Below are 24,144 nucleotides of genomic sequence, written 5' to 3' on the forward strand. Positions count from 1 at the left end.
GTGTGTGTCTGTGTACGTCTGTGTGTTGGTTCATTTTGTCTTGAAGATGAGATTTACTATGAATATTCTGTGTATATATACACTAATCTGTTTTGGAAGGAATCTTTGAGAAGTTATGTTTACTTTTGTAAGTATCTTTAAATTTAAAAAAAAAAAAAAAACTAATCCCTTCATATTTTTGAATATATGGTATATCATGTACTCTTGTCATTCTGAACTGTTACAAATGTTTTAATAGCTGGTCAAGTGGTGCAGGGGACATGTCTGGCAGGAAATAGTTCCACAATGAATGTCATCCCACACAGTTGAAGCAGCTGCCTAATATCAGGTGCTCTCATGCACCCTCTGCATGCTAAATGGTGCACTTGATTATCATGTTTTGCCTAAGATGATCACAATGTGGCTTAACCACCAGATGTCACTCTTGAATTGTCTTTCACATTAAATCACCAGCAGGAGAATTGGGTCCCACTGTGCCTCTGATGCTGAATTGGGTATGAGGCAGTTAATAACGACATCTAATGATTTCACACCATTGTGTGTGATCAGGTTTGAGATCTTGCTTGGGTGATTTTCCTGAATCTGATGTTTTAGTGTGAGGAAAATTCAGAGGGTCTTATTGCTGCCAATTAACGTTTTAAAATGGAGTTGATAAATGTACTCATTTCAAAAAAGTAATTTGTAAAGTGTGATGTTTGGAATGCCACTCGGTGAGCTGAATTCCTGACAAGTCTGTGGGCTGCCTGGTCTGGATGCAGTATTCAATGTGTCCATTAAGTTGGATTCAGTTTTACTTGCTGTCTTATTTACTTACAGACAAGTCTTACCAGGCCTGTTTTCCCTTTCCAGTGATGCTACAAATCTGGGTGTACACCTGTATACATTGACACCGTGGGCTGATAAATTGTCTTCCGCACACACTTAGAATGGTGATACCTGACTCAGAGACTGGTGGGAATTCTTTGCATTAGGGCAGGATTGCTGTCAACACTGGACACAAACCTTTAAACTGATCGCTGTATTCTACCGTCAATCCCTGGCCGTGGATCCGTTAACCCTCTCCACGTCCTCTCCAATTCCAGCGAAACGACAGCGTTCTACTGCCAATATGGCCACTTTCCTCCTAGCAGTTTTTCAGCATTAGCGATAGTAAAGATGGAATCATTAGCATTGCACAGCAGTGTTCATTGGGTTTACTTTGGAGACCCTTATTTGGTAGAAATGGATTTGTAATTACGACTGGTGTTCATTATTCACAAGACTTAATGCGTGACGGTTGCCTGGTCGTTCAGGATTGCTCGGTAAATGAATTGTCGGCCTTGTTCATATTGGCAGAACTGCTGCTTTAAGCAGTGGAGCAGAAGCTGGACACTGCAGGGTGTTGAGCATGTTCCTGCATGCTGACGAGAGAACTTCATCCATCACTGCTGTCGTTCAATGACTGACATTAATCATTTCCCCGGCACGTTTTCAATCCTTTGCTATCAGACTGCGCTTGAATTTCCATGCAGTCTTCATTGTTGCTGAGTTTTTACCCAGTATAGCAGCAGTAATCTGCAGTAAATATATGAAAAGTGATGTTGACGAGGCTGGGTATAATCAATTTGTCCCTGTTCTGTTTTCATTTTTGCATTATGGCAGGTGTACCATTTGCAGGCAGCCTGTACACATAAACTGTCTACAGAAACACTGTTATACATCAACATCCTGACTACCACTTCTGATGGTATTTGAGTAAATCGGAGGCCTGGTATGTTTGTGGGATTAAGTGAAAACCAGTGGGATCATGACTCAAAGGCGACATGGCAATTCAGATTGCAGTTTGTTGGCTGGTCTGTGTTGCTGGCAACACGACCAGTTTTCCAAATGTTTGAGGCTATAGAGGGAATCTTGGTAGTGTGAAGCAATCACTTAATCTATGTTTTGTACGCACATGCAGACAAGCGCTGACAAACTGAAGGAATGATACCGAAGTGAGGCTGAAGCCCAGCCTGTCCGCCTCCTCTGAGTCCTCTGCTCCGTTCTTCAGACCCTCTCGTGTCCTCACGTTTTGGCTCCTCTGTCTAGGGCCCGGGCGCCATCTCCTATCGCCGTCCGCCCGCTCGCCGCTTCCTGGCAATTCAATTTGCCGGCCGCCCTGAATTTATGAGATCTGAAATTTGTGAGATTTGGGGATGGCATTAGCTTAGCATCGATCGCGGCGGGCGGTGAGCGATGGGGCCGTCACGCGGGTCCCCCGCTCGGCTGCAGGTCGGCCGTGCGTCCTCGTGTCTCTCCAGCGGTCTTGAATGCCGGCGGCTCTGAAGCAGCAGCCAACTTTCGGTGGGTGGAGTGGGAGCGGCTGATGTATTTTTTTTTTTCCTTCCCATTGGCTGTTTGATATGATTGGGGGGGGGGGGGGGGAAGAAAAAATGTCCCCCATCTCTGTGGCAGTCAGCCTTTTGAAGTGAGCCAGCGCAGAGCCACAAGAAGAGGTGGGTATGGCTCAGAGCGGGGGGGGGGGGGGGGGGGTCTTGTTTACTTGGCAGCATCTTGCTTTCAGTGTCTGTTTACACGCTCTTTCCGCCAGCGGTTCCTCTCCTGCCATCTGGATTTTTCCCTCTTTCTTGGGTTCTGCAGCTACCATGTCTGATGGGCCGCTGAGGTTTGCGCACTGTGTTGGAGGGCAGATTTGCCTCTTTTATGTGTCCCCCTGGCCAGACAGAATGAGGCTTTGCATCCTCCGGGAGATTTAAAGGAAGCCTCGTGTTTAAATTTTCAGAAGTCTGTCATTTCGGTTGGACAGAAAACCGCGGTTGTTTGTTTGGTAAAATATTTTCCTGGTTATTTGTTGCCTGAAGCATCCAATCAGACCATGCAGCGTTCTGTGATTTGTATTGTGCGAGGGGTCAGAAATGTTTGTGAGCAATTTGTTCATGTAAACGTTAAACTCTTGTAATTCTTCACCATGGCAAAATATTCACTTGTTATTGCTTAAAGTGGGTTAGTGGGTTGGATCCTCTCTGGGCATCCTGTGACTGTCTGTATCAAATACAAACATTTGATTTAAGCCCACAGCACTCAGTCTGGCCCCAAGCGCTGATCTAGAATCAGTTAACCTCTTCAGTAAATCTTGGGTAATTACTAAAACTCTTCACATCCTTCCTTAATACAGCAAAAAAACTGTATTACTTCACAATTTCACTTGGTATGAATGAAGTCTCAAAGCATTCTGGGTGGCACATGGTTTAGACAGCACGCAGTGGTGCATGGATGAGCCCAGTCTTGGGTCAAATCCGGACCATGCCAGTGGGAAACACAATCACCATTTGTGCAGGCTTGTACTGAAATTATTATTATAGTTTATGGGTAAAATAGTCTATTGTACAGTTTTCTAGATTCTTACTTTGCGAATACTATATATACCCTAAAATTGTTTATTTCAGGTTAATATATATAATTATGGGCCCTGTAAGGTATTTCTATCCAGTGCCATCATACAGTGCCAGTGTAATATTCTTTCGGTTTTTTTTTTTTTTTAGGTCAAAATAATTTTAGGTGTAAATGCATTTTTTTTTCCGTTTCTCAGGCCTTCTGCTTGAGAAAGTGCTGACCTCAGCTACCGGGTCGCCTTGAGGGCGAGTCCATGCGTGCGACTGTGTGTGTGTGTGCGTGTGCGCGCGCACGCACGCATCGGTGTCTGGAGTTCTTGGCGACAAGCCTGGTGACTCCCTTTCACCAACACTATGGCCTTTCAGCAAAGGAATAAATGCAACTATCTGCCGACCGTGCGTGGGCCACCTCCGTTGTGTCCATGTTATTAAGATTGAAACATCAAGAGCATTCCATCGGACTTTAGCGAAGACGCATCGTGTCCTCGCAAATAAGAGAATACACCATAACTTGAAAAATTAGAAACACTGTTATGATTAGGTTGTGTGAATATGGACCAAACTGGAAGTGATGTATGTGCCTTCGCCTCCAAGAATGATACATTGAAAGCATTCAAAAGCAAGTAGCTAATATTTCTTGTGATCTCCGATTACCTCTGTCTATGTTACAAAGGAGATTCTGGTGATTCACACGCCTCTGGTCAGCAGTGACAAGGTTGCAGGTTAAAGGGATAATGTTTAAAGCCAACGTGATATGATTTACTCGTTTTTGAAGTGGGGTTTGTTTCTGTTGGGAGGGAAAGAATGCGTTGGCCTTTCTTCAAAGAACAATGTTTTGTTTGAGGTTCCTCCTAAAATCATCGTGCGCTTATTTTGGATTACCGGGTTTGGCTAGGATTTGCGTAACCTGTACGTTCCCTGGACGCATGTTTTCTGCCACACTTTGTGGAGTCGCAGCCTTCATTTTGTGTCTGCTATTTCAAGTTTGGTCCAGTAAACTGTTTCTTCTCAATCCACTGGCCTTTGCCACTATTGTTGGTGGGCCTATTGAGAGTTCAAAATTAAAGTCAGGTTTGTTGCTGAGAGAGACTGAGAGCAGGTCTTCACTGAAGCGCTGTGTCAGCACCGACTAGCAATGGCAATCTGTTTAATTCTGTCCGTTTTTCTTTGGGGTGAAACGAGGACAAGGTTTGTAGACTATTTAAATTAGTTACATTGATGTATTTGCCGTAGGCAACTGCGCGCGAGTAGCCTACTGTTGGTGTTTGTGAGCCGAAAAGATTCAGGATGTTTTGTTCATTGTAATCTGTTAAATCGTTGGTTACATTGTTTTACATTGATGTAAAGCGTGCGGTAAATTACGGGATAAAATGTTTTCAAAACATAATTGTGACATTAACACCTCCTCCTTCAGATGGCGCCCTTCACCTGGACACTGTACGTTGGGATATTGTATTGATTGATGAAGCAAGCAATTATGATAATTACTGATTGGACAAAAAGCACTTCTTTAAATAAACAAGACTGCCCTCGTGCAGACTAATGGAAGAAAATCAGTGAAGTGACTCTTAATTCCTTGATCCACGAGGAGATTAGATTGAAATTCAGTGCATGCCTCTATTCATTGGTGCTATATGCTAATCAACGTTGGTCGCTTGAAGAGCCCTCTGTTCTAACCCAGGGTCACCGCACTGCGAAGACAGCAGAGAAACGATCCGTTGCCCGGGACGTCCGCGTCAGCAGCAAGTCTATCCCAGGACAGAGAGAGAGAGAGAGCGGGTTCAAATAAAACTGGTTCATTATATTCCAAGCATAAAGCAGAGACATTGTGCGACTCTCCGGTCTGAATGTACGGGTGCAGGCAGGAACCAGCTAGATGCGGAAAGTATTTAGAAAAACTAGAGCCAAAAACTAAAACGAAATGGCGTTTATTCAGTGAAGAGGGGTGGCTTCTTCATGTCGTAGTTTTTTTCCACCCCTTTCTCGCAGCACAGGAGAAGAATGTTAGGCTGCCTCAACAGGTTTGATTGTACAAATGCGTACGCGAACACAGCTGGTGGATAGAATAAAACGTTATTTGGCAAGCTGGGGGGTTCTCTGCGTGCGCGTGCATAGTAAATGATTATTATTATTTTTCAATTAAGAGGCTCAAAACTTAGAGCTAACTCTTGAGGAATGTCTAAATAGCACCTGTGTTATTTCCCCCAGTCGACCTAAATATTAATGTTTTTGAATGCATTTCCTTCCTGGCTGTTTCTGTGAACCACCAATTAGCGAGGCATTTCATAACCGAGGCCCCTTTTAGAAAATCCAACAACGAGCCGCGTCTGCTGTTATTGTCATTTATTTGACAAACATATGTAATTAGTGAGGGAGCACTTTGATGTTAAATAGAGATTCATTGTGGCTTAAAATGCAGATCGGGTCATTAGTCTATTCAACAATATAATTGCGACCAAGCCAAGCCCGCGAGAAAAACTCGTAAACTAAAACAACCAAGGCTAAACCTCTGTCACTATAATATAAAGACAGAATCCAGACAGTAGGCATACACATTTAAGGAGGCGTTGATCCATTTCTTACGAGAATTCCATTCTTCCAACTAAAAGTGAATTTAACGAATTCCAAGTTGCGGGAATGTCAAAGCACATTAATACACCTGAATCTGAAAAAAACCGCAAATCTTTTGTAGGCTACTGATATTGCAGACCCCAGAGACAATTCGAGACATTATAGCCTGTCGATCATACTAACGATTTGTAGTGTTTACGAGAAGCACGTTACCATTAAAAAATGAAACAAGGCTACCTTATTCGATTGAAATGCCCAAGGGGCAGAGACCGCCTCCGTTGCCAGATGCAGTGCACACGAGAAAGGACGACGGATATCCCCAACGCGAGGACACACCCTCATATCTCTCTCCCACATTCGCACTCAAACACACTCTGCTTTTTTCCTCTTTAGCAGCATTCGCGTATTGCGCCTACTTCCAGGTCAGTCAACCACCTCTCGGGGTCTCGTTGGACAGCCATGTGCACAGAGCGCGAGGCGTAGTGTACAAGGGTTAAACGACAGAAAAAGTCGGGGCAGAGAGAGGGAGTGAGCGAGAGTGAGTAATTGGGATGAGAGCTCAAGTCAGTGAGCCAGCAGGTCGGACAATCAAAGCTTCTTAACGACTGGTGGAGGGAAAGGAGGGGGGTCGTGTTTTTCCCCGAGACGGACACCCACTCTGGACAGCTCACCAACAGAGGAAAACAAAGCGGGGGAAGGGGGAAAGGGGTGGGGAGGTGGGGGCACCTTACTGACCATATTTACCCACATATGTGCTCTGTCACTCAAAGTCCGGTGGAATGAGATGGTCTTCGGAAAGCTGAGGGCGGAGGAGCAGGAGTCGGTGTGAAAGGGGTAAAACACGCACGTGTCCGAAAAGGACTCGAAATCAAATGTCCCGAGAGGGCGAGACGGAGAAAGACGACGAGGAGGGGCAAACCTGGAGGGACAGCCGGACGAAGAGCACCGCGAGGACAGCGATGACGGACCGGGGACTGGGACAGCGGTGGCCCGTGATTTTCCTGCTCGCGCTCGCCCTGCAGTCACAGGTAAGTCGCCGATTAGGCGCTATTTTCAGAGCGCTTGTTTAACCCCGTGGCTTTGTTTTTGTGACTAGTTGATGTATTTTCCCCCTTGGAACTAAACAAGGCCACTAACATTATTTATATCTCTTTCTATTTTATCTAGATGTCCGTCCTGTCTGCATTTAGATCTTCTCCACCTGTTGTCCCATATCTGTTGTATGTGGTTTCAATTGTGCTTGGGCACTTGTTGCTCTTTGTATGCGATTTCCCTTTCATTTGCACGCAAGATAGTCTATAGTTTTGTCTTGCATTTTCTCAGAGACCGAGAGAGCGAATTTACTTAAATTCTGTATGTAGTTTAAATGCAATTACTTAAGTGTATTTTTTCCCAGACGATGTGGTTGGGGCTGCGCTAAAGTCATTGTTTTAACTGTAATGAGAGAAATAAAAAAAACAAATATAGGAACGAGCAAGGCACGGTCTGTGTCTATGTCATTGTATGCAGTAAGTAGACGAAGCTTTTGTTTATTAGTTAGCAGAACAGAACAAACCTATTGTAGGGGTAAGGGAAGGCAAACACTTAAATGTTGTGTGAAGGGAGAGTGTTCAGACAAGAGGAAGCTGTTCTCTATTCTGTCTACTCCGTTTTGTTTTCGCCAAGCGGTTCGGGCGCATACATGGGTTTACTTGCATAGATGAGAACGTTGCAAAAGTGTAGGATCTTTGTGAGTGTCTGTGTGTGAGAGAGAGACAGAGCGGGAGAGGGGGTGGGCTTGCTGTATTTTCTGTCTGCTTTTTGACTCCCGTGCAGTGATCCTTTAAGCAGAATCAATCTTCTTAATAATGCTCGCCATGAATGCGCTCTGTCGTCCACTCCCGGTCCCTTAAGTGAACCAGCCAAATTATCTGGCCGGGGGCCAGGCGTCGTGCACTGCTGGTTTATGGAAGTGCATTATTCACAAAGCAGCAGCGCATATTGAAATTCCGTCTATGACAGATAATCAGACGTGTTGTGTCATCCTGATTTGCTGTATCGGGCTAACGTGTCTATGTATGTATGTATGTATGAAATGTATGAAATGTATGAAAATATGAAAATATAAAAATAAAAATCCACATATGCTTATGCTTATGATATGCTTATGTTTAATGTGAATAGACCAGTATCAGGATGGAACTGCCAATGCAGAATATTTTTTGCTAAATTTCTGGTCATCCTCATGAACATTTCTGCCACAACAGTTTAAAGAATTTTACTCTTTGAAAAAATGACCAATGATGTTTGTCATTTTTAGTGCAATCATTGATGTCATCAGTATCATATGTAAAAATGACTGTGCACATGTCACAAGTGAAAACATACCAGTGGCATGCCCATCTGCATAAGCTAGATAGAAATGACCAGAGCAGTGCATTAAGTAGAACAATAAAAGAAGAGGTAGATTGATTGCAGATGAATTTTTGGTAATGTATTTCCCTAATTGGGACAATAAAGAGTCACAACTTGATGTTGAGGAAAGAAGGATGCATTAACTGGCTGAAAAGTTCATTGATTGGTTGATGTGTCACTTAATTTACCATCTGATTGGTGGAATGATTGATTGCTTGTTTGGTTAATTGATTAGTTGGTTGATTGATGGCGGTGAGTTCCGACAGATTTTCTCTGGCTCTTCTATCCTGACCTTGAGAGAAATTTGGATGGTTCTCCAGGTGCAGGGAAACATAGATCCCCTATGGGACAGGGACCACATGTCGGGGGGGGGGGGGGGGGGGGGGGGCAGGTTGGCTTAGTACTGGTAGGGCATGTTGCAGGTGTGTGTCATTTGCCTCACACAGCAGTACAGTACACATATGTAAAGGATAGTCTAATAATAATGACAATAATGGGTCACATTTATGTTGGACCTTTCGTGAGCTCAAAGCACTTTACATGGGAAGGAAGCTCGCCTGAGCTACCACTGACGTGTAGCCCCCGCCTGGGAGATGCGTGGCAGCCGTGAGCATTAAGGTAGGTGCCGAGGTGGAGAGCGACCTGTGGCTCATCGCACGCGTGTGAAGGGCAGGTTCATGCGTCAATGGCCCACATCTGCACTGACGCACAGTCGCAGTTCAGTGGAAAAGCCCTTAAATGCCTGAACAGGGTATGTAGTGTAGCGCTGCTGCTACATTATTTGAAGGCCGGTGGTCATAGGGAGGAGGTTGGCGTCTGGGCCAACATGTGATGTTGGTCGCTGAACATTAATGTAAGGGAAAGTGGCAATGAATGGCCATGTTTAGTTCAGTGCGGTGCGTTTCAGTGTAGTGTTGTCTTACTAGTGCACAGCGGTGGATCACGTTACTGTAAAGCGGTTTTCTGTTAGTGTAGAAGAGTGCAGGTGTTAACAGTGACAGCAAAATGGTTATTCTTAAATGGACGCTCACAGACTGTTGTTCAGCCAGTGTGAAATGGAGTGGTGTTGAGCAGCAGCAGATGGAGAGAGGGTTGGGGCTGTGTTGGGGTTCAGGGACCGGTTACAGGCATGCTGTACTGAAGGATGGGGCTCTTTGAGTCTCCAGGAGGGTGCTGAAACGCAGGTATGTTTGGAATGGCCATGGAGGAGAAAAAGTGAAGGAAGAGAGAGAGAGGAGGAGAATGGGGTGCCTGTCTCTCTATCTCTGCGGTCCCTTTGATGTGTGAGCGCTTAGCTCCCCAACAGTGGACCTGGAATGGGCTGAGATGCCCTGCACTGACAATAGGCTGGTGGTACTGACGAACTCTCTGAGTCCAGTCCTGGAGTGTGTGTGCGTGCGTGCATGTGCGTGTGGGTGTGTGTGTGTGTGAGAGAGAGTGTGCGTGTGCGTGTGCGTATGTGTTACTTCCATGGGAGGAAGAGATCAATACCTTTCCATTGTTACTTGCCACCCAAACCACACATGTACATCATGCGCCCCCATGCACAAACACATATGCATAAATACATAAATGTAAGCACACAAATGTGAACATTTGCCCCCCCCCCCCCACCCAACACACACACACACACACACACACACACACGCATACACATATACACTCACTCACACATGCACTCACGTGCACACTACACTACACACACACACACACTCTCACGCACACATACACACAATACACACACACACACACACATACACGCACACACTGCCCACCCGGCCCCTGCTCCTCTCTGGGGGGCTTGTTAGCAGGCAGTGGGGCAGGTGTGCCTCCCTCGCCCTGTGCCTGGGGGAGAGGGTCAGGATAAAGGGCAGAGAAAGGAGGGCAGGGCGGCGTGATGAAAAGGAAAAAAGGAACAATTAAGTGAAGAAGAGCCAGAGAGGGAGGGAGGGAGAAGTCACAGCCTGTTCTCAGACAGACAGTGGAGGGGAGGAGGAAGAAAGAGGTTCTTCTGCCCTCCCTTGAGAGGGGACAGAGAGAAAGGGAGGGAGGGAGGGAGACTGATACAGAGAGAATGAGATAAACAGAGATAAAGAATGAATGAAAGAGGAGGAATGAAAGGTAGCGTGTTGGGGACAGGACAGAGTTCTGTGTTTCTCCTCCCCAGAGACAGAATGGGAGAAAAGGAGGGGGGGGTGGGCTGACAGAGAGATAGAGAGAGATGAATAAATAAGTAAAGATCGAATAAAAGACAGGAAGCAGGTTGCAAACACACAGGAGACACTCTCCTGTCCTCCCTCCCTGGAGAGATGCTAGGGACAACAGGCAAGGGAGGGGTACTGATAAAGCAATAGAGAGAGAGGAATAAAGGAGGAAGGTGAAAAGAAGGCAGCAGGTTTGACATACAGGAGAGTTCTCAGTGCCTTGGTTTGTGTGCACACTGAAAGTATGCTTGCACAGAACATACAAGCTCTCGCTCTTAGCATGTGGAGTTTAGGAAGGTGACAGTGACACTCCACCTGACTCCTTAACCCTATGAAGAGTAGGTTTTGTGGAATATATATATATATATATATATATATATATATATATATATATATATATATATATATATATATTATTTTGATTTTATTTTTATTTTTTTCTTCTTCAAAATTTAAAGTCAGTGTTTCTAGAACTCCTTTGCTTTCAGTTACCAATAGTGATTGTTACATCACGATTAGAATGTTCATTTAAGAACGTTCTAATCACATATTTGTGATCTCACACCGTAAAGGGTTAAGCATCTTTTTGAGTCACCTTTTGAGTCACCTGCAGTGTCGGTCTGGCTGTCTGTCTCACTGTCTGTCTGTGTTGGAAGAGTCATAGGAGGGGAGAATGAGTTTGAGGATGAGTTTGGAAGAAAAAGTCAGTGAAAGAAACAGGATGAACAGAGGGAAGGATGGATGAACTAGCTGAAGTGGAACAGAAAGATGAAGGCACAGATAGATAGAGTAAGATAAATGGAGGAGGGATTAACTGTATGTGCCAGTAGGATGGAGGGATCCCATTTTTTCCTCTCTTACTTTGGAAGAATGTCCTTTTTTCCCCCCATCTCTCCCCCCCTTTCACTCTTTAAAGTGTATCGTGCATAAATGGTACATAAGTTCTGCGAATTTAGTTTATTTCTGTGAGAACTGATGGGCTACTGTGAGTGATTTTTAATGCCTCACAGGACTGATGTTTCCCCCCCCTCTTTCTGTACATCGATACATACACTTTACTCTCCCACCCCTTCAACCGTTCACCCATTGTCCCTCTCCGCAACTTCCCTTCATCAAACCATTTTTTCATCCCTTGCTTTCCTTCTTTATCTCATCTTTCACTTCCTCTCCTCAGCCCTCGTCATGTCCCCTGTGGGGACTCTGTGTGTGTGAGTGTGTGTATCTGTGTGTGTGTGTGTGTTTCACTAATGTGTGCTCTCTTGTCTCTCCCTCAGGTGGTGTGTGCAGTAGGCATGTTCGAGCTGCAGATCCGGCAGGTCCAGAACTCCCAAGGGCTGCTGCAGAATGGGGAGTGTTGCGACCTCCCATCCACCGGAGGGCAGCGCTGCTCCTTCAGCGACCAATGCGACACCTTCTTCCACGCCTGCCTCAAGGAGTACCAGGCACGGGTAGCGCCCACCGGTGTCTGCACCTTTGGTTCTGGCAGTACCAATGTTCTGGGTGGGAACTCCTTCTCCCTGCGTCATCGTGGCCACGGAGTGGGAGGAGCCGGAGCAGGGGGCGGAGAAGAAGAAGGAGGCGGCGGAGACAGTAGCAGTGGACGCATTGTCATTCCCTTTAAGTTCGCTTGGCCGGTAAGCATAGGATTTCTGCTGTGGATGGCTACAGTTTTACAATCTATTAACAAGGGATCAGTGGGTATCTGCCAAACCATCTGCCAAACCTTCAGTCACACCCAGCAGGCTCCTCCCCTTTGCTTGCCCTTCCCCGCCCACAAATTGCATCCTTATAAAATGAAGTTCTGGCCATGCGAGTCAGTTACTGATGCATTTCGCAGTTTGCTGTGTCAGGTGGGTTGTATTTTGAAGGGTGATTGGCCTTCAGCTCTTTCTGATCACCTAGCTGATTAAGTGCAGGTCCTGTCTCATTGATCTGAGTGGGCACAGGCGAGCCTGGTTCAAGTCTGTATAAATGAGAGATGATTTAGTGTTGCTGGCGGCAATGGCTACTGCTGCACTGTGATTGATGGCACCATGAACAATACGCCATCTTAAGCTCCTGACATTTTTTCGATTGGCAAAAACAAAACAAGTGAACCTGGCACTATAGGTTATAGCACTGCAGAGAGCCACACACACACACACACACACAAGCATGCATACGCATACATACACACACACACACACACACACACACACACACACAGACAAGCACATGCACGCACACACACACACACACACTACAACACAATAACTTCTAACTGCAAACTGATGGCTTATCAGCATTGATAGTCAAATCCTGTTCTATATCCTTAAGCTCAGTACAATACAGTTTAGCACAGCATACTAATATAGTTCAGCACAGTTTAGGCTGTCAGTGTCTGTAGTGCCTTGTGGTATGATAATGCGTAATAACTGAAAACAGCACCACAGAGATGGACACAGGAAGACACACGAGTGCATCTCAGCACATAGTAGGATAAACGTAACGCACAGGGCAGTGAATGGCCTTAACTCCTCACAACTCTCTCTCTCTCTCTCTCTCTGACCCTCTCTCTCTCTCTCTCTCACTCAAGTGTCACCTGCTAAGTGTTACACCATTATAAGCCAGTCTCTCTCTCTCCTCGCTCTGCCTGGATCGATCGCTGTGTTCTTTCCCAGCCGGTGAGCTGGGGGCAGACTGTCTTTATTACGCCGCGCTGGTTATTAATGGCGCTTTAGTTTGGCGGGCAGGATCCTTGGCGGCTGGAATGGATGCGCTCATCATTAGAATTCCTCCTGGCGAAACGTATCATCTTAACATGGCCTTCAGAGGATAGAGGAAAAAATAAACAGACGTTGTTCTGGTCCTTATGCTGACTTCTGCTCAGTTCTTCCTTAGCCGACTGGGCCCTTTGCAATCGCTGAGCTCACCAGCGCTCTCTTTCTAATTAATGATGTTCCAGACGGTAGATTCTGTTTTTTTCATGTTTCATGTTTCATTCAGCCTTATAATGGCTTCCTTGACTTTCACTGGCACAACTCTGGTCCTTATGCTGACAAACGCCAATAACAGACTCCAAAGGCAATCAAAAGCCTAGAATCAAGACTAGATAGTGAAAGCTCTTTTATACTTGCAGTAAAAAGCAGTTGAACTCACCGGACTAATCAGAAACATCTATAAAGCCATTTGACATTATGGTACCCTGAAATGGGGGGCTACATATAAAAAGTTCTGTTATTTTCACAATGTAGAATTTTTATACCCTTTAGTGAAAGCTGAGAATGTGTACATTAACCACATACAAATTGTTTCATTACAAATCTAAAATTATGGAGTACAGAGGCAAATCAAGAAAAAATATGGCTTTTCCCCAAACATTATGGAGCTCAGTGTCCATCAGTAAAGTGTGTGAGTGTTTGCTGTGAGTGTGAGAAAGTTCTCTCCCAGAAAGCCAATCTGTATCAGTTTCAGGGCTGGGCAGTAGGGTGGGGGGTGGGAGAAGGGAGAATCGAGAGAAAGAAAGAATGAATGGATCTCTATGGGGAATTGAGGGACTGAAAGACTTGCATTATCTAGCTATCTTTGTGTGGCTTTTGGGTGGGAGGGGTGGAACTGAAGGGGGGATTGGTTGTGGGGTATCGTGATACCACAGCCCCAGGTGAGGGGGCAAACAGGTGAACAGAGTCATTTTGAGAGAATCTGAGCTCCTCCTCTCTCTTACTCACTCTGTCTGTCTTCATCTTTTATAATCTCTTCAGGGAAATGTTGTGAAGTGCATGTGTGTGTGTGTGTGTGTGTGAGTGGATTTAGCCTGGAATAACAGTATTCTCAAGATTCCCTGATGAAGGCTTGATTGATTTGGCTGGGTTTTGATGGCAAGTTCAGGCCATGAAATCGGCCTGCGATGGTTTCTGTGTGTGGAGAGGAGTTAAGGATGGTTAGATTTATTTATATGTTTAGTTTATTTAGATCTCTATTAGCTATTGCAAAAGAACATGCCATATCATTTTCTATATTAGATGTCCAGATGTTATGGATGGGGGTGTGGCTGAGGATTTTCTACTTTCAATCCTGCCTTTAGTATTTATTGACACTCCTAATTTTTAGTCTGGACCACGCCTGTGTCCTTCAGTTGTGCTATAAGAATATAACCTCGGTTTAGAAAGGACATGCAGTACTTTTACATATTCCCTGCCTTGCTAGTGTATAAGGGTCTGTGTATGATTCCTTGACCTATCAGCAGCGTGTAAATGTTTTGCTTCTGTTACTGATTTGAGCCCTGTCCAATTTAGGATCAATTTATCAGAGTGATATAGCAGTAGCCCCTATGGTGAGCTCTCTTTTCCTCCGACAGCCAGTGGGGTGTGAAAGAGGTTCATGCCAGCCAATGGGGTGTGAGAGATGTGTGTTCCAGCCAATGGGGTGTGACAGAGGTTTGTGCTAGCCAGTTGGAGATGAGGGAGATGGCACTTATTGAGAATGCTAAATGAGAACTATCCTACTGGTAGGGGATGAAAGTGAATACATACAATGAAAAGTAAATTGTGGCTTGTTAAATCTAAAGTCCAAAGTCATGTCCACATTAACAGAAAGGATGAGTAGAAGACTACATTGGTGCTGGACCAAACTTTAATTTCTCCCCAGCTTATCAAAAAAGATCTGCAGCTCAACTGTGTAGGCAGGAAAACCAGAACTGCTAATTCAAGCCTGCAGCGATTAATTCGCAGGTGTGTGTTTAAGTTATGACTGAATCTGGCCTCAGGTCAGAAAGTGTGGTTAGAGCTGGAAAAAGCACAGATCCAAGTGTTACAAAAATCTGAGTCCGCAGGCTTTACATTAATATGGGCATCCGAGGCACAAAAACGTGTCTGTGTGTGCGTGTGTGTATGTGCATGTGTATGTTAAGTGTATATGTGTGCACGTTTGTATATATGTTTGCGTTAGTGTCCACATGGGTGTGTGTATATTTATCCATATGTATGTGTGCGTGTGTGTATGTATGCATGTATGCATGTATGCATGTATGTATGTATGTATGTATGTATGTATGTATGTATGTATGTATGTATGTATGTATGTATGTGTGTATTTGTGTGTGTGTGTGTGTGTGTGTGTATGTTTGTATGTGTGTGTATAAGTGTGCATCTGTCTATATGTTTGTGTAAATGTGCGTAAGTCTGTGTGTGTGTGTGTGTGTGTGTGTGTGTGTGTGTGTGTGTGTTTATGTAAGGATGTGTGCATGTGTGTTTTTTATTTACGTGCGTGTATTTATATAAGGACGTGTGCATGTGTTTGTATGTACGTGCGTGTGTTTGTTTAAGGATGTGTGCGTGTGTTTGTATGTACGTGTGTGTGTTTATTTACGGATGTGTGCGTGTGTTTGTATGTACGTGTGTGTGTTTATTTAAGGATGTGTGTGTGTGTGTATGTACGTGTGTGTGTTTATTTAAGGATGTGTGTGTTTATACGTATGTGTGTATAAGTCTCAGAGGGCTGTAACATGACTCCTGCTCTATTCTGTCGGGTTGTGCTGCTCTGTTACCTGTGCATTCCTGCTGCCTGGGAACCAGAGAACACAGGCGGCACTGGCTTTCTTCTCCCGCCTGCTCCCCCCCCCCCCTTTCTCTCTTGCTCTCCCTCTTGCACCCCCCCCCCCATACCTAATACATCCCCAATACACTCTGCCACTCTCCCACGCACATACCTGTGCTCTGACACTGGCAAGTGAACACGCATGCATGCACACACAGACATACACACAGATTCACACGTACACACACACACACACACACTTGAATACACTCATGCACATATACACACAAGCACGTACTCACGCACACACACACACACACACACACACAGACACGCGTGCACATGCACATGCATGCATTGAAAAGAAGCTAAATCCATTTATACTCTACCCTTCTGGTTTTGAAGATAAGTTATTAGCCTGAGAGAAAAGTGTCCACTGGGATTCTCTGGTGTAATGGTTTCATTTGTGTGCAAATTGGATTGAAATAGAACTTTCTATATTAGACACATTGGGGGCAATTGGGGGGGGGGGGGGGGGCTGGATAATGAGCTGATCACCTGGGAAACACTGCAGGGACAAGGATGATGAAACATGATCTGTGTGTGTGTGTGTGCGTGTTTGGTGTAATAGAGGAAATGTAATTCATAGCACAGTGTGGTCACAGATGTCATCCTGTGACTTTGTACAGATTTTTATAGAATTTATTGATGTGTCCCTGCCCTTCTCTCCATCTTTCCCCCCCTCTGTCAGTTCTGTCCTCCACCCCACCCTCTTGATATTTCCTTCCTCCCCCTCTTTCTTTGCCTCTGTCCTTGTCTGCCTCTTCTTCAAATGGTGTAGGTTCTGCTTTCTTGTCAATCGCTACTCCTCAGCTGGATTAGCTATTTCTGGCTTGGCTTAAATATGAAACCATACAGACTGACAGACTCACAGGCTCACAACCTCATAGACAGACTGACAGACTCAGACACAGGCTAACACATTCAGAATCATGCGCACACGCGTGCACACACACACACACACAAACACACACACATGCTTTTTAAAAGTATGGCATGTATTTGAGCAGCCAGCCAGACTGGGTCATTTCCTGTAGGAGTCTGTGGGGTCCTGTATGGCCCCGGGCTGCTGGGCTGACAGACCTGTGAAATCGCATAATTCCATAGGGCCCTGGGAAGAATAAGTCTTAGAGAAGAGGGCAGGAATGAAGAATCGACCGTGGGGGAAATGGGGGGCGGGGCTTCACCTGGTCTTGGCCAAGCCCATGAGGGCCTGAGACTAATCATGTCACGAATGAAAGAAGGCATGTTGGGATAGTTGGTGACATGAGGCAAGCCGGTGAAGTGACTGGCAGGACGGGGAGTATGACATGATAACCAATCAGATTAAAGACCCAACGTGTAAATTGTCTCCCATTTAAAAAATTTTATTACACCAAAAAACGGTTGATTTTGGGAGGCGAGAACGATGCCAGGTGGTGTCATCAGAGGATGTGTGCCTTCACTTAAATTCAGTTTGGTTACTTATTACCATGGAAACGCTACAGTATTTTTATATGTTGTACAGAGGCATGTTACATTTTGTTATAAGCAGTGAGAAGAGCCCAGATTAAAAGCGAGAGCAGTTTTATGACATTAACTTGCACAAAAAGTTAAGTCAGAACTTTGACTAGATCAACTGATTGATTTTATAATGTCTCGATTAGAAACTCAATTGTGTGGTTACTAGTCTCTTAACTGTGCTGTTGGAGTGCCTATGTGGACCCCTTGATGATAACCATTGAAATACAAGTTTAAATCCCTGCAGGTTACATGGTGGAAACAAACTGGTGGCCCTAGTTATGATGAATCTCTTAAGTGAACAGTATCTCAATATTGCACAAAGTTAAACTTGACAGCTTTCTGCATATTGAATTGCATAATTGCTATTTGACTGAATTTATTACAAATGTAAAATAATGAACTCAAGTGAACGTGGCACATACAAGGGTCTGGACCCCCTGTCATTTAGTGCTTAGTAACACCTCCTTTCACAGATACGTAACAGCTTCCAAACATTTCCTGTAGCCAGCACAGTCTTTTGTATGCTTGCTTTTGTAATGGTTCCCCCTTCTTCTTTGTGGACCTCTTTTAGCTCAGAAACATTCTTAGGCCTCCTTATATGCACTGCATGTTTGAGATCTCCCCGCAGATTTTCAATTATATTCTAGTCAGGAGACTGGTGGCCATTTCAAAACCTTTGTCTTTCTTTCTTTTGCTGGACCACCTAGTCGTGTGTAGTCAAACATCAAGTCTCACAAGTATACCAGCGAGTTTAGGGACCAATTCATGTGAAAATACTGGGGATGACATGCCTCTGTGTCTTCCCAACCCCACACCCCCCCCAAACCTACATGGGTTTGATGTATGCTTGGGATTATTGGCTTACTGAAAGATGCACTTTCAAGTTTGAGCTATCTAGGTTTCGGCGAGGTTGAGGCTACAAGGTTTTTTGACAGAATGTCTTGGTGCTTGCTGACCTGTAGATGCAAAACAGCCCCATAACATCAAAGATCCACTGCAGTATTTCACTGTAGTTATAATGTCCTTTTCAGCATAAGGATCTATCATCTTATGGCAGACCCTCTGTTTGTGTGTGTGGCCAAAAAGCCAAATATTGTTTTTTTCTGACTATAACACCCGGTTCCAATTGAAGTTCCAATCCTGAACTTTGATTAAAACCGGATGTTATGTATCAATGTGAAAGGAGGTGTTACTAAGTACTAACTGACAGTGTGCCCAAACCTTTGTATGTGTCATGCTTACTTCAGTTTATTAGTTTAAATCAAATTAATTGAAATGTTTATTATAGATGTCGTATGTTTTTAGAATGTGTGGGAGAGATGTGAGTACTGTGTTTGAGCAAGAGGAGTAGTGTATGTTATGAGTGTGTAAGAGAGATGGGTAGTTTGTGTGTGTGTGTGTGTGTGTGAGACAGACAGATACAGAGAGAGAGAGAGAGAGAGAGAGAGAGGGAGAGAGAGAGAGAGAGGGGTTCAGAGGGGAAATTCCTCTCTCTGGGACGGGAGTCCTTCCTGTCAGAGAGGGCTGTGTTTGTACAGCCTGGATCAGCCAGGATTTCCTCCTCTGCCAGTCTGAGAGAGAGGGGAAGAGAGAGGGAGAGAGGGAGGGAGTCACAGAGTGTGAGAGAAAGGGGTAGAGAAGAGAGAGAGGGCTGGAGAGACAGCAAGAGATAGAGAGATGAGAATGAGGAGAGGGAACGAGGACATTGAGATCTGTTGGCAGTCAGGCGGTAACAGTTTTTAATTGAAGGTTTTAATTGGTGTGAGAATGCCTTTCTGAAAGGCCTCGGTACACCTCGAAGCGTCTCACTGCTTCATAACACCATCAATATCACCATAACAACCAGCAGACACTAATGAGCCTTCCACCAATCGAAACATATTCATCAAACGGTGACCTATTGCCAAATCAAAGTCACGCCTCCACATGCTAATTGACTGCAGATTTACGAAAGATTCAACAGGACAAAATGTGATGAATATTTCCCAACAGAAGTGACAGGGTAGAATGGTGTCATAACCAGAGGGTTGTTGGCTCAAAGCCCGGACAGTAAACCTCTGAGTGATGCAGAGCTTTGTGTATATTTCTCCAGCAGACCCATAAATTTGCCTTCTTCACAAGCACAGTAATCGGTAACAGCACATGCCGATTGTATTGAATGAAGCTAATTACAAGGTTGTTTCTTGACTGGAGCAAAGTCAGAATGTAACTGCCTGCAGAGTGGAGAAAGTGCAGAGAGAAATGGCGAGCTGTTAATTTAACTCTTTCAGTGGAAGTCGTGTCCCTTTCAGAGTCAATTTTACACAGAACATTTTACTGTGCACGTTCTTGAGTGGAAACCATTTCAACGTTGAGGATGAAGGTGGAAATACCAGCTCCCCTTTCCCGCAGTGTGGGGGGTGCAAGGCTCTCTGCTGGCGGACTGCAGTCAGTACAGCCATCACAGGCACCACCGCGCCCCCCCAGCACCCCTCTCCCGTCCCGTCCCGTCCACCAGCCCTGCCCCGCCCTGCCCATCTATCAGCACCTTCACTGTGATCATGGCTAAAACTGACGTTGCTCTGTCGCCATTGATCCTTTGGTGATGCTGGGTTTTTCCTTGTTCACTCATGTTGGAGAGAAGGCCAGTTCTTTCCTTCTGTGTATGTTTGGGTTCGGTTTGGCTTTGGCCCTGTTGCTGCTATAGCATTTCTTGTGCCCAGCTTTGAGGTACCCCAGGGAAATAGGATAAACGACTACTGAAATATGGCTATGTTGCACCTTGCGTCAGTGTGTGTGTGTGTGTGTCTGCATGTCAGCATGTCTTGGTGTGTGTGTTTGCATGTGCCTTGGGGGAAATGTTAGAATTTGCATGTTAGAATTTGTCTGCTGTGTTTGTGTGTGTGTGTGTGCACTTGCCTAGTGGGTGGGGGTTCATATTAGAATCTGTATCTCTTTAATGATCTGCCATTCTCACTATGTCTAGACCAGGAGTGTCCAATCTTATCTGAAAGGGGCTGGTGTAGGTGTAGGTTTTTATTTTAGCCCAACCCTAAGACACCTGATTCTACTAATGAACCATTCATAGCTTTCAATCATGTGCGAGGCTAAAACAAAACCTGCACCTACACCAGCCCATTTCAGATAAGATTAGACACCCATGGCCTCAGAAATTCATAACTCCGACTGAGGGAGACAAAAAGAGGGAGTGGAAGAAAGAGAGTGAGGAATAGAGAGAGGGCGAGAGAGATTGGGAGAGGTGGAGAAAATGGGAGGGTGAGAGGGAGGAAGAGAGATGAAAAATCCTTTTGAACATTTGCAGCAGGACCTATCCCTCACAACAAGTGTGTATGTGTGTGCATGTGTGTGTGTGGTGGGGGTGGGGGGGGGGGGGGGCATCAAGCCACAACATCACTTCCTGTCTGTATGGATTTATGAATAGTTTATTACACACATATTTGTGATTCATTACGTTTGGCTGTGCCTGACTGATGGAAACTTTCAGAGACCCAATCGTATTCTACCAGCTGAACTGCCAGGCAATGTAAAATAGCACCTGGAGAAAAATGACAGCAAAATACCTGCACTGAACCTGGCTAAAGCTGGAATTATACGTGCACGTTCTGGTGGACTGCACGGTTGTATTGCTGTTACCATACCATAAACAGCAGGCAGGGCGGAGTGTGAGAGAGAAGAGGGGGATGAGGAGGAGGGCGAGGGGAGTAGCATAGCACACCAGCGTAGGAAACGGCTCTCATTAAAGCTGTGACCCTGAGGCATTCTGGGGCCAGGGGACTGGAAGCCGCACCTGTAACCATGGGGACGCTGGCGCTGACCTGGAGACCTGCGAACGTTACGCCCATCCTTAAAGCTCTGACTCACCTGGTAGGATGAGGTCACTCTTTTAGGCGTGCCCTCTGGCAGGGTCACCTGAAGTACTGGGCAGTGGAGGCTGCTCTTATCACAAGGTCTGTCTGTTGAGAGTCTGGAGCTGCCACTTTGTCAGTATTCCAGGATTTGCTCCCCTGAGAGAGACAGACTGAGGGAGAGGGAAGGGGGGAGCAGACAGAAGGAGGAATACAGAGCTGGATGGACATGGAGGAGGATAGATGGAGAAAAACAGGGTGTGAATAGATGGACACATAGTAAAATGTTCAGTGTTAAATCCCGATTGGACTCATATGTACTGTGTGGAATTACACTGGATATTTTACTGTGCAGAGAGGGGGAGAGACACTTAACGGACATGTAACACCAAACCTTATTTTGTCCATCTTAACACAGACCCAGACTCCCGCCCCTGTCACAGCCAGGACCCCCCCCCCCCCCCACCCTCACTTACTCAAACTCCAAAATGAAGTATGGAGAGAGAAAGATGGAGAGTGAGAGGCAGCAGTGTTGTTCTTATGGAGAATGTGGGCTTGAATACCACTGTTTGCGTATGTGTGTGTGTGTGTGTGTGTGTGTGTTTGCACTTGCGTGCGCATGTGTATGTGTACATGTGCTTGTGTGTGTCAGTGAGCACATGTGAGGGTGTAACTGTCTGCATAGCTCTACCCTTTCCCTTTCATTTCCTGCCTTCCTTTCCTTCCATTTCCTCTCTTTTCCCTTTGCTCTCTAGGTACTTCCACTCTCCTGCTTTTTCCATCTCTCTGTCTGTCCACTCTTCTCTTTGCCTTCTTTCTCTCCCACTCAGTCTCTCCTCTCCTCCACTCCTTTTCCTCTATGTTTTCCTCTACTTCTCTATCCACATTCCTCTTTCTCTGCCTACTCTCTCCTACACTGCTCTTTAGCAGTGAAATAGAAGCGTGTTTCTTTTTTACTGGTAGAGTATCAGGGTTCTCCATGGTAATTAAGAGCTCAGTTCAAAACAAAGCTAATCCTCGCACCTCAGCATGTCTACCACAAACCAACAATTTGCAGGATCCAGTATTGCTCAAAGATACTGATGGCCTGTCACAGCTGGGCTGTTTTTCCATGAGCTACTGTAGATGTCTTTCCAGAAGCACATTAATGCGCCCGTTCCACAATCTTCCCTCCTTCCCAGCATCCACCATGAACAGTTGTGTTACCATGACAATTTTCAAGTGTAAGCCCATGCATGATTCTATGTCACGTGCATGTGCTGTGTGACAGAGCACTACTGTCTTTCATTTGCTCTGTGGTTGGGCATGGGCTAGAGTAGATCTAAGCCAGGACTTGTATTTTGGCTACTTATACAATACCATCATTGTATTATGATAATCATAATCATACTGTATATTACTCATTGTGGGGAGTGTGTATTGTATCAGCAACCAGGAATATTCATAATAAGTCTTCTATATCTGACTATACTGGTTATCTGTCACTGTCTGTGTCCTTTTTCCCTCTATTGGTCGTATTCCTTTCCTCTTACTCTAACCACCTCTCTGTCCATCTCTTCTCTCCCCCATTCTTTGTCTCTTCACTTGCCAGGCCTACTCTCTTCCACTTTCTTAAGTTGCCCTTCTATCTCATTTATCTATCTCCCTCTCTCCTCTCCTTCTCTGTCTCTCCTCACCCCATTTTGGGACCTTCAATTTGACCACCTCCCTCTTTGTTCCTCCTTTCTCCCTCTCTTTGTTTCTTTGTCTCACTCATCCTCTCCTCTCAACCTCGCCTCCCCAGTTCCTTCTCTCCTCTCCCCTTCCCTTGTTTTCTCTCCCTTCTCTCCCTCCTGTCTCCCGTGACCTCTCTTGCGCGGTCCTCTCTCCATCGCTCCCCCCTGCCTCTCCCCTGCTTGGCTCTTGAGGGGAGACGTGACGGTACATCCTGGAAGCACATGAGAAGCTCCTGGCCGCTGCCCGTGTGCCCGTGCAGTCTTATCTGCTTGGAGGAGAGGCTGAGCCTTTGTGGAGGCGGAGGATGTTGCTCTGAATTATTCATCATTCACCGTTCGCTCCATGCGGAAAATCACACAAAGCCACACCACGGCCAATCACTTTGGTTCCCGCTTAAATGCAGCGTTTGCGTTTCCCTTCATGAGCGCAATTTGACAAGTTCAGTGATCGCTATAATTAATTTGGCAAACTTTGCATTGAAAATGGTGACAATTACATTTGATTTTGGGTCAGAGTTAAGGCCGAATGTTGATTGAATTCTGGCCCATTTCTTTCAGTCAGTCAAGGTCTCAAAGTGTGTCAGTGTCTCACTTTGCTTTGTATCACTTTCTCTCCTTCATCAGATGGAATGATCCCTGTGTTTCCTCTAGGTCCTCTGTGGTGACATGACATGACGTGAATCAGGGGTGGGGGCTGGGGGCTGGGGTTTGGAGTTTGGGCTATAGCAAACCGGGGGAGTGGGGGGGGGGGGGGCGTATTGCGTTTTCACTGCTTTCACCGTGTTAACTTTCACTTTCATTGCCTTGTCGGTGCCACAGATTCCTGTGGTGGTTTATCTGTGATGACTCTCCTCTCATAAATAAACATCCCTCGTAAATAAATCCCGTTGTTGAGCAGTGTTTTATTTTGCGGAGGCCGTACTGATCTTCGTGGCAGCGAGCCACAGAGGAGTCGACATGGGGAAAA

The 24,144-nt window shown here is 45.4% G+C and overlaps 1 protein-coding gene and 1 long non-coding RNA gene across 2 annotated transcripts in view; one reads left to right on the plus strand and one right to left on the minus strand.

Annotated features, from left to right (window-relative positions):
* Positions 1-4,974: 4,974 nt before the first annotated feature.
* Positions 4,975-6,390, minus strand: LOC118210169. The gene is made up of 2 exons (XR_004761811.1): positions 6,180-6,390; positions 4,975-5,119 (listed from the first exon to the last, which is right to left on the minus strand). It is a non-coding gene; the product is annotated as an uncharacterized LOC118210169 (long non-coding RNA).
* A 2-nt stretch (positions 6,391-6,392) lies between these two features.
* LOC118210164 (protein jagged-2) overlaps positions 6,393-24,144 on the plus strand; it is a 38,892-nt gene continuing 21,140 nt past the window's right edge. Inside the window, exons 1-2 of the mRNA XM_035386112.1 lie at positions 6,393-6,970; positions 11,815-12,174. Coding sequence (XP_035242003.1) covers positions 6,815-6,970; positions 11,815-12,174 — 516 coding nt within the window. The 5' untranslated portion in view covers positions 6,393-6,814. The remainder of the gene's footprint in view (positions 6,971-11,814; positions 12,175-24,144) is intronic.

This window comes from Anguilla anguilla, chromosome 12, assembly GCF_013347855.1.
Source record: "Anguilla anguilla isolate fAngAng1 chromosome 12, fAngAng1.pri, whole genome shotgun sequence".
Classification (NCBI taxonomy): Eukaryota; Metazoa; Chordata; class Actinopteri; order Anguilliformes; family Anguillidae; genus Anguilla; species Anguilla anguilla.